This window comes from Epinephelus moara, chromosome 7, assembly GCF_006386435.1.
Source record: "Epinephelus moara isolate mb chromosome 7, YSFRI_EMoa_1.0, whole genome shotgun sequence".
In the NCBI taxonomy this organism is placed as follows: domain Eukaryota; kingdom Metazoa; phylum Chordata; class Actinopteri; order Perciformes; family Serranidae; genus Epinephelus; species Epinephelus moara.
The window spans coordinates 2,158,669-2,169,448 of NC_065512.1; the positions used below are offsets into that span (position 1 = coordinate 2,158,669).

The 10,780-nt window shown below is 41.6% G+C and overlaps 1 protein-coding gene across 4 annotated transcripts in view; it reads right to left on the reverse strand.

Annotated features, from left to right (window-relative positions):
- rbm44 (RNA binding motif protein 44) overlaps window positions 1-4,394 on the reverse strand; it is a 12,632-nt gene extending 8,238 nt beyond the window's left edge. For 3 of the 4 annotated variants that reach the window (XR_007570270.1, XM_050049438.1, XM_050049437.1), the window contains exons 1-6: window positions 3,833-4,388; window positions 2,306-2,333; window positions 2,102-2,208; window positions 1,746-1,820; window positions 712-929; window positions 361-578 (exon numbers count right to left, since the gene is read on the reverse strand). Coding sequence is in view for 3 of the 4 variants with exons in the window: in XM_050049438.1 (XP_049905395.1) it covers window positions 361-578; window positions 712-929; window positions 1,746-1,820; window positions 2,102-2,208; window positions 2,306-2,333; window positions 3,833-4,034 (848 nt within the window). In the remaining variant the exon portion in view is untranslated. Of the gene's footprint in view, window positions 1-360; window positions 579-711; window positions 930-1,745; window positions 1,821-2,101; window positions 2,209-2,305; window positions 2,334-3,832 lie in introns of all 4 variants that reach the window. The other variant, XM_050049439.1, reaches the window with a different exon arrangement.
- Between the last annotated feature and the right edge of the window lie 6,386 nt (window positions 4,395-10,780).

Sequence of the window (10,780 nt, forward strand, 5' to 3'; positions counted from 1 at the left end):
TTTTACTTCCTGGATTTTCCCACATGGAAATTCTGACCAATCAAGAGCAGCTTTCTCACACAAGGCATTTGATCTGGTCCTCTTGTAAATGCTGCCGTGAGAACACGAACCAACTCTAGGCAATTATACAACTTTGGAACAACATGAGTCTCTGATTCAGACCAAAGAGACGACTCTAGGGCTGACAGCAGCCTAAGTAGAGTTATAGACTAGCTCTAAAATTGCTGAGTTACAATCAAAACTTCTAATAATTTCCAGATTTGCATTTATAAAATGTTATTTAACAAAGACTTTGGGCGGGGTTGAGCTGCAGGAAATGAACAAATCCCATACTGTGTCAGCAATAAGATGCACACTCACTCTAAGGGACTGACTTCAGCATATCTGCATTCAGCACATTGGCACTGTGTCACTGCAGTCTGGCTCCTGAGCTCAGGCTGTCCTCCCTGTCTGCATCTCTCCAGCTCCACATCCAGAGAGAAGCTCACCAGGGCTGTTGGATCCTTCCTCACAGCTGCACTGCTGCTACAGCTCACCATCTGCTGTGACGGCCTTGGTTCGTTCACATGGGTGGAACCCTTCAAAAACAAATCCTGTATTAACCCTTCCACCAAATTAAAGAAAATTTTGCTTTCACATTTTAGAAACAGTTAAAGACTACACCAGTGATATAACTAGCTGTTTAACATATATACAGAAAACTGTTCATACCCTCACTGAATGGGCTTTCTGATGGGTTCGTTCCTGTGTGACGGGGCTGACGTAGGTTGTTTGGATGTGGTCCTGCTGGGGGACTTGCTGTTTGGTGTGGTAGATTCCTTCATGTGGATGCGTTGGTGATCCATCCCCCCAGTTGCTCCGGCCAAGCAGGGTCAATGTCTCCCTCACCCTGGGAGGCACCTCCATGTCTGGATGTGTACGGGGCGTTTCTTATAAGAGGAGCAAACGAACAGAACTGTAAGATGAAGCTTTCTGAGTATGAAAGTCTAAATCTAAATATCTTGGACCATTAGATTACAGATTATTAAACTCAGTCCTTGACTAAAAAATGTCTCCAGGAGGTTATTCATCCAGGTAGTACAACGTCAAGACAATGATTTATTTACTGGACTGAAGTTTCAGACTTCAGTCACAGATTTCTGTTACAGTCCATCACAAGGCTCAGTTAAAGTCTGGAAAACTGGCTCTTTTTTTGTTCCAATTCTGTTGACATGCTTCTCACTGATGCTCAAATTGGTTCAAAGAAATTCAAAGCCAATGGATTTTTCCAGACAAAGCTTCTGTGTGTTGTGTTTGACGAGCTGATGATGTTACAGGAGCTTCAGTAGCTGTTCAGCCATCACCACCAGTACCAGTGACAAATTTATATCAAAGAATAATAATCAATAATGCCTTTAGAATCTCAGATGTTCCTTGTTTCTCTTTTAAAAATCATATTAAGTGCAAAAATAAATAAATACATAGCATCACTGAGATCTGCACATCTTTGCTCCTGACATTTCAGATCCTTGAACAGAGGTCTAACAACAAATCACTTTAAAATTAAAACCTTCACTCATTTGATGTGGCGTGTTATCAATCCACTGCACTCACTTTGTGACGTGCATACGACTGTTTAACGTCATGATTAGCTAAGCAGGCTTCGTAGTGTCGATGTTATCTGCACTGCTTGTGAATAATTGTGTTGTGGAAAACTGTAATCTGTGCACAGCTTTTAGAAGATAAGAGCATCTTAACAGACTTACTCCTCACATAAACATGATGCCTCGACAGTTCTAGGGCAGGATGTCTTTGCAGGAACTGGTTGAACCCTCCGTCATCTAGCAGAAAGGAAAACAAAAACTGATATTAAGTGATGTTAATACTGATATGATTCCTCCAATTTATTACACAATGGTGGGCACTGGCGCTAATAAAACATAATGGCTACAGGCGTCTCCCTCTCAATCATTTCTTTGCCAAATATTTTCAGCTTCCATTTAGAGGATGAAGAAAGGAAAAGGGAAGGAAACAGAGTCTAAAACAGTCTAAACAGGATAAGCCTCTCTGCTTCATTCTTCAACTCAAAATGAACAGCATAAGCAGCCCCACTGAAACGTACCTTGAATGATCCTTCTGTCCTCTGGACACAAACTGAGATACCAACCCAGCAGCCTGGGGTCAGTTAAGGCAAGGTAGATATGAGCATCCACCAAATCAAATACAGACCTGTAGAGTGCAGAACAACAGCTCCTGGTTATTCATAGTTATTCACGTTCATTAAACTGAACGTGTACAGAGAGCTGATGTAGCTGCATAACCTTACCTGTTCAGAAATAGTTTCCTTATCTCTGCTGTTGATGAAGAAACCACAGTTGGATTAATGACTGACAATCCTGGGAAGTTATTCATAAGAAGACATTACTGCTGAGAGTTTTATGTAAGTAATTAAATTTACAGCCCACTCAGAAACAGTATTAAACACTCAAAGCCTCTTGCAGCAGCACAAATGGTGTGACTAGTCAGAAACCAGTCACTTTGTAGGGGTTTAACAAGGGATGCACCATAATATCAGCAGTCAGATGGTCAGAATCAGCCAACATGCGTTTTCTTAATTTGCACAAGAATGAATATTACATATATTTAAAAGTATTGTATTTAATGCAGAAAGCTGCCCTTCTACCTCACTTCTCTTTTAAAACTCTAATCCATCTCTCAGCACACACGCTCACAACAGTTTTTATCCTTTGAAACTCCTCAGATCAGTTCAGAGCTTGATAAATTAGCCTTTAGTTTTGCACCATATAAATGGAAAGTGTTACAACAGGTATTTAAATTAGACAGGTATGTGTCATTAGATCATTTCAAGTGTATGCTAAATGATACGGTTGTTTTACAGTGTTCCTGCTTTGGTTAAATGACAGCAAGATTGTCTACATTTTACTGTTTTTATTGTTGTTGTTGTTGTTGTTGTGTATCCGTCCTTTACGGCAGACCCTAATCGTATTATTTAACTTTTTCTTCTTTTTACTGTTTATAATTCTTGCTAGACTTTGCTGCTACTTATTTGTTTGTGTGGACTTTTTTCATCACTTTATATTGCAATTACATTACATACTTGTATCCTTCTGGCCCTTTGAATGTGAACTCAGGGCACTGCTGTAAAACAGCTTAATGATCAGACAATTTCCCTGAATAAACAATGGTTTGATTGATTGATTGATTGACTGATTGATGTCTCCATCTGCTGGTGGGCCATCACAATAAGAGTATACAATATGATGTTAATTCCACTACAGAGGAGACCTGGTGATCACTAAATTATTATCTGTATCGGCCAGATGAGTTGTTAAATACTGACATGTTGGATATCAGCAAAAAATCCAATATCGTGCATCCCTATATTTTGCCTAAATAAAGACACACATCCCACACATTTTCATTGACAATATTTCAACACTTTTCTATGAGTTTTCAAGGACCCATCATGATTTTTGTTTGGCGCACACAAAGGGAGAGAACAAATGTGGGCAGAAAATGAAAAAACATGGGTGATGATGAACAAAATCTTGTCACATCAAGGCATATTAGAGCTTCATTACCTCAACAGCTTTAAAAAATAAATTAACCCTTAATATGTTACATTACATGGAGGATTATCCACATGAGATTTCTGTAGCAATTTCATTACACACTTTTCCAAAACTTCCAGTGATTTTTACTAATTCCCTGACTTTTCCAGGCCTGGAAAATGTGACTGGCAATTTTCTATGATATTCCCAGGTTTTCCATGACCGTGGGAACCCAGTAAAGATTAACCAACACCTCATTTTTAATAACAGTGGTCACTTACTTGGACTCGGCCCTCCAATCACCATATTGTAATAACAGGGTAAAGGCGCCACCACGGCCGCGTATGGCAGCCTGTGAACGGTCTGCTCCTCCGGTAACGTGATGGGGAAAGCAGGCCAAACTGTCTGAAACACAGCCATGGGTTGAGTGTGCGAAACTGTCCGAAAATCGGAATAAGCAGCCGTCGACCAGTGTGGCTCCATCACGACTGAAAAATTAACACCAGCCTTATTAACGATGAGCTAGCTTAACGGCTAGCCAGCTAATTAACGGTTGGCTAGCTTAACGGCTATTAGCAAATTAACGGTTAGCTATCTTAACGGCTAACACTGTTAGCTATCTTAACGGCTAACAGCTAATTGACGGTTAGCTAGCTAACGTTAGCTCGATAAAGCAAAACGAATATCAAAAAACAAAAAGTAACAACGACATTAGACGTTTGTTACCTGCCGAGCTGCCATTTTCAGCGTCTTCGAAAAAATAAAATATATATTTAATGGCGGGTTTCAGTTGGTTTTAGTTGCAGAACGTTTGGAGGTGGTGCCTGATGTTAGCTATCTGAGCCTGCAGTGGGTTAACCTGCTAATTAAGTTAACTGGAAACTACAGTACAGTGTGGCGTTTAAAGGACCTGTCCACCCAAAATACCAGTTTCCCAACATTATCAAACCTTATCCAGCCAGTCCAAGTAACAAAGGACCCCCTGTTAGTAGGTAGTTGTTTAGTGTTTTTTTTTTTTTTTTTGTCTTTTTTGTATGACATTTAAATAATCCAAAATTTAAATAAAAACTTCAATGAATGAAACAGGTATTGTGCTGAGTAATTGATGCAACCATAACTTGGTTCAGGTTCAGGTTACTGATTTGCCCCCGAAAGTAGATTTGGTTTGCAGTTAAAAGTACAACAGTCATCTCTTGACACAGTTTCAGACACCACAGACAACATATCCAACGATAAAAGTGCTCCAGGGCTAATTAAAATGTTAAATTAATACCAATAGAAACACTTAACTACACACAAGTCTACAACACAAGTCTTATGTTGCCCCTGTATGTTATTATCCAAGTGCAGCATTGTTCATTGTTACTTTTTATACCGTTTTATATTTCATACATGTTTTTTAGACGTATTATTGTTCTTATTGTACAGAACTATATTATTAATATCACTGTCACCTCCTGCCACTGTTGTAGCCTATGTAATAAGCATTTGAACTCAGAGCTGATATGAGCTGAACTCTGACACTGAGCATGTGACTTCACTGAAGTGTCAAAGAGGAAGAATTAATCAAAGCCGTTTGGCTTTTTAAATTAAGAGTGTTGCACATTGAAATCATTAGCCAGACAGTACATTCTGTGTGGACCTACCCTTGGTATACACCCGGCTGAATTAATAACAGATATGATACTGCAGAGTAGTGTCCACACAAATACACCTGTTACTATAGGCCTATCTGATCGAGGATGCACAACACAGCAAAAGCAGAAACTCCTGTCTAACTTCTTCTGTTGATTTCCATCCAGTCTCCTGTTCTTTACTTCAGCTCACACAGAGAACCATGCACTGAGGAGGAAGTTCACCAAATATAGCATTATTCAATATATTATGTTCTCTCAAGTCAAGAGAGAGTCATATTTGAAAGTACAGTTTGGTCTTCGTTCACTGATTGCTACTGACCAACACCCCCGCGCTCCTTTCAAGGATCCTGCTGTTGTGGTTTTCTACCAACAGCCACAGGGAAGACAATTATGTAAGTTTGACGTCAGCGTGTTTAAAATCCAGAGGATTAAATGTAGTGACTCTGTTGTTGTTGTGCCACAGGACGTTTAAGTGCTACACTTTATTTTGTGCATTTCAGTTCAGCACCTTTATTGTCCTGGTGTGGAGATTCAATGTGCAGCTGCAGTGAAAATCACATATTACAACAGCTTCAGTTCTCGACTCCCACACTACACCCACCATTTACAGAAAAAAAAGAAAGACAGAAAGAAAGAAAGCTGCAGCCTGTGAAGAATTCTGCTGCAACAGGGAACAGTTTGTCAGAGGATGTTTGACTGGGCAATGTTTTTAGCTTGGTTTGTTGTTAAGCAGCAATCTAGCTTTGTAGTTGTGTAACTAGTCTGATGGTTAGCCTGGGGGCCTGTTCCCTCAGCCCTATGTTTCCTCAGCCCTATGTTCCCTCAACCCTATTAAATTAGGCCCTATGTTCCCTCAACCCTATGTTCCCCCAGCCCTATTAAATTAGGCCCTATGTTCCCTCAACCCTATTGGAATAAGCCGTATATTCCCTCAACCCTATGTTCCCTCAGCCTTATTAAATTAGGCCCTATGTTCCCTCAACCCTATGTTCCCTCAGCCCTATTAAATTAGGCTCTATGTTCCCTCAACCCTATGTTCCCTCAGCCCTATTAAATTAAGCCCTATGTTCCCTCAACCCTATGTTCCCTCAGCCCTATTAAATTAAGCCCTATGTTCCCTCAGCCCTATGTTCCCTCAGCCCTACTAAATTAGGTTCTATGTTCCCTCAGCCCTATGTTCCCTCAGCCCTATTAAATTAGGCTCTATGTTCCCTCAACCCTATGTTCCCTCAACCCTATTAAATTAGGCCCTATGTTCCCTCAACCCTATGTTCCCTCAGCCCTATTAAATTAGGCTCTATGTTCCCTCAGCCCTATGTTCCCTCAGCCCTATTAAATGAAGACCTATGTTCCCTCAGTCCTATGTTCCCTCAGCCCTATTCAATTGGGCCCTATGTTCCCTCAGCCCTATGTTCCCTCAGCCTTACTAAATTAGGCCCTATGTTCCCTCAGCCCTATGTTCCCTCAGCCTTCTTAAATTAGGCCCTATGTTCCCTCAGCCCTATTAAATTAGGCCCTATGGTCCCTCAACCCTATGTTCCCTCAGCCCTATTAAATTAGGCCCTATGGTCCCTCAGCCCTATTAAATTAGGCCCTATGTTCCCTAAGCCCTATTAAATTAGGCCCTATGTTCCCTCAGCCATATTAAATTAAGCCCTATTTTCCCTCAGCCCTATTCAATTAGGCCCTATGTTCCCTCAGCCCTATGTTTCCTCAGCCCTATTAAATTAGGCCCTATGTTCCCTCAGCCCTATGTTCCCTCAGCCTTATTAAATTAGGACCTATGTTCCCTCAGCCCTATTAAATTAGGCCCTATGTTCCCTCAGCCCTATGTTCCCTCAACCCTATTAAATTAGGCCCTATGTTCCCTCAGCCCTATTAAAGTAGGCCCTATGTTCCCTCAGCCCTATGTTCCCTCAGCCCTATTAAATTAGGCCCTATGTTCCCTCAGCCATATTAAATTAAGCCCTATTTTCCCTCAGCCCTATGTTCCCTCAGCCCTATTCAATTAGGCCCTATGTTCTCTCAGCCCTGTTTCCTCAGCCGTATTAATTAGGCCCTATGTTCCCTCAGCCCTGTTTCCTCAGCCCTATTAAATTAGGCCCTATGTTCCCTCAGCCCTATGTTCCCTCAGCCCTATTAAATTAGGCCCTATGTTCCCTCAGCCCTATGTTCCCTCAACCCTTTTAAATTAGGCCCTATGTTCCCTCAGCCCTATGTTCCCTCAGCCTTATTAGGCCCTATGTTCTCTCAGCCCCATGTTCCCTCAGTCCTATCGATTTTCATCCAAATTTAGGCCCTAACTTTTTTTCCCATCCCAAATCTGGCCCTATGTTCCCTAACCTATGTTCTTTCAGCCCCATGTTCCCTATCTTTCCATCCAGATTAGGGCCTTTGTTCCTTAAGCCCCATGTTCCCTTGGCCCTATTTTTAAAATTATATTTGAACCTCCATAATTCAACTGGACAAACTCCTCCTGCAGAGGAAGATCAGGACTGTGTCCAACTTCTACCACATGGACTCTGTGGTGAGAAAGTTTCGTCAGCTCATGTCTCCAGGGTCAGGGATGAACTTTGAGTCTCAGCATTAACGTCACTATTACAATGTATTTTTCAGCCTTTTACAAGCTGTTGTTCTCTCTCTGCTTCATCAGCATGTTAACAAACAACAAACACCTCCCTGACATCGTTACCACTGCTCCATGAAACCACATTATGTAATGTTAACAGGGAAGCAGCTCATTATCAAACTGTTTCCATGAGTAACGCTCTGCAGTGCTAATGAAACATTTTGGCATCGCTGTCACCTCAGATGTAGATTAGCTCAGAGACAAGAAAACAAGAAAACTTATCATTAGATAGTTATGCTCACATAAATAAGTTTGTATAATCTTCAGGTTCACTTCAACAGGAGGACTGAACAACACACCAACTATTAATGACCTACCCATTCAGCCCTATATACGGTACAGTGAACAATCAGTAGCCACTACGCCATCTAAGAACATGGGCGGATTAAGGGTCAGTGGGCCCCTGGGCACAGTCATACAGAGGGCCCCACCACCTGTCCCACACAGGAGCAAGTCAAGCCTCTTTTTGTTCTTTTGCATGTCTTTGTTACAGGTCTCTGTGTTTTTTAACTCTTAATTCAATTTATTTTATTTTATTTTGTGTATCCTTAGTTTTTTGTGTCTGTAGCTGTTCCGCCCCTTTTTGTACTCATTTTGAGTCTCTTTAGTTGTTTGTTGTCTCTTTGTGGTCATTTTGGGTCTCTTTGTAGTTGTTTGGTGTCTCTTTGTAGTCAATTAAAGTCTCTTTGTAGTTGTTTGGTGTCTCTTTGTAGTCAATTAAAGTCTCTTTGTAGTTGTTCGGTGTCTCTTTGTAGTCAATTAAAGTCTCTTTGTAGTTGTTCGGTGTTTCCAGGTGAAGGCCAGAGGGGCCCCTGACATTTTGGGCCCTTAAATGGCTCATTACACCATCCACAACAGGCATCGCACAGTATAATACTGTTTCTTGATATCTTACAGTAAAACAGTACACAGTGTAGTCTTACAGAGAAGATTCTCTGAGTGATTCCAGTGCAGCTCCGGTGTCTTGTAGGTTTAATGCTGGGAAATCATCATGATTACAGGAAGTGCTGCAGAAATCAAACTCCATCATCTGATAATCTGAAGACACAAACATACATTGAGCTCTCAGCTCCGGCTGCAAGTTCTCATTTCCAAACATGTTGGGAAAGATAAATGTGAATGACATGTAATCATGGAACTGAAAGTTTATTTTGACCCTGGAAACAGCAAAGCAATCTCTCCATAAGTGGCTGTTTTGGAGCTTTCTGTCATATCACACAATCTTATTCAGCAGATGGAGTCGCCCAGTTGTGAAGGCGATGTCTCACCTCACCTCATGATCACAGCGTTCTTCTGACAGGCTCACAGACTTCTTAAACATGCATTTCTTTCAGTCTGAAATGATTTTAGGATTATATCTTCTGCAGACAAAGACATCCTCTTCAGCTAATGTGTTTTTTACTAAGATTTTGTGGCCTAATGTGCTGCATAGGTCCATTAATACCTTGTTACTGTAATATGCACGAAACTCTTGTACTCATGTTGCAGCAGCAGAGGTATCCGTCCACTAGAGGGCAGCCATGGTTAACGTAAAATAAATCTGAGCTCTGAAGAAAATCTGAAATAAATACTGACTTGTGGGTGGTGTGTGTGTGTGTGTGAGAGAAATCAGTTATGTAACGGAGTTTGAGGAGCAAGGTCTCACCATGGTAATTAGCATTGTGCGAACACAGCATGTTGGCCAAATAATGTGAAAGATTTGTGCTGTTCCCTTCCCAGCAGCATGACCCATATTTCTCAGTAGTCGAAGCCAGAACAGAGTGGTCGGCTTTCTCAAACTGCGGAAGGAGGCTTCTTGTGTGTGCCTGTGTGTGTGTGTGTGTATTGACACACTGAGTGCTTGCCTTGGTCTGAAGATTCAGAGCTGAAACCACATTATGCCTGAGCTGCCTTGTCTTGTATCTGGATCAATAATTTACTTAGACGCAGCTTGTGGTCATGTGCTATAATGTATGTTGACGGACGACCCATTTGATATGTCCACTTTTCTCCCTGCTGAGGCCCCGGGCCGTGTGTCAAGCTCTCTGTAATAGCGTATGTATTGATTTAGTGTGATGTTTATGATGCAGCCTTGTTCGTATCAGAGCTCTAAATCATTCCTCCAACATGTACACATTCTGTCCATACCTTACTGTGAGCCAGTCAGGAGCGAGGAGGCGATCTGTATGGGTGATGGAGCGTTTCCAAGCTGATGGGACCTCACTTGCTCCCGTTAAATGGATCAGGGTCATTACACTGGGCTCATGGCTTAATCTTGACGCTGAATAAAAGAACAAAGGTCATTTTTAGCCACATTAGCAGCTTAAGGCACGGTGTATCGGTCTATTGGTCAAGACTCAAATATCTCAACCAATACCGTATGGATTGACGTGAAAATCTGTGCAGACTGTCATGGCCCCCAGAGGATGAAGCCTACTGACCTTTCCTTCTCCATCATGAGGTCGACGTTTGTGGTTTTGAATCAAATGTTGCGACAGATTGCTGTAAAATTGAGCAAAAACATTCATGTTTCCTACAGGAGGAAGTTTTATAACTTTGGTGATCCGCAGAATTTTCACATAGCGCCACCATGAGGTCATCTTTTGACCAAACTAATGACATTCCCATCAGCTTTAGTTGTACTTTGTGTTTAGAGCTAATTAGCAAATGTTTGGACGCTGATAGGGATTTTTTCCCCAATATCCAATATGCCAATATTTCACTTCTTATTTGGCCGACAACCAATATCAATATATCCACTTTTTCACCACCTAATTTTAGTGATATTATCCATACAGACTCTTATGGTGACGACGGACAATTTAGAGTCACCAATTAACCTGCATGTCTTTGGACTGTGGGAGGAAGCTGGAGCACCTGGAGGAAACCCACGCTGACACGGGGAGAACATGTCAGAGCACCTGGAGGAAACCCACGCTGACACAGGGAGAACATGTCGGAGCACCTGGAGGAAACCCACGCTG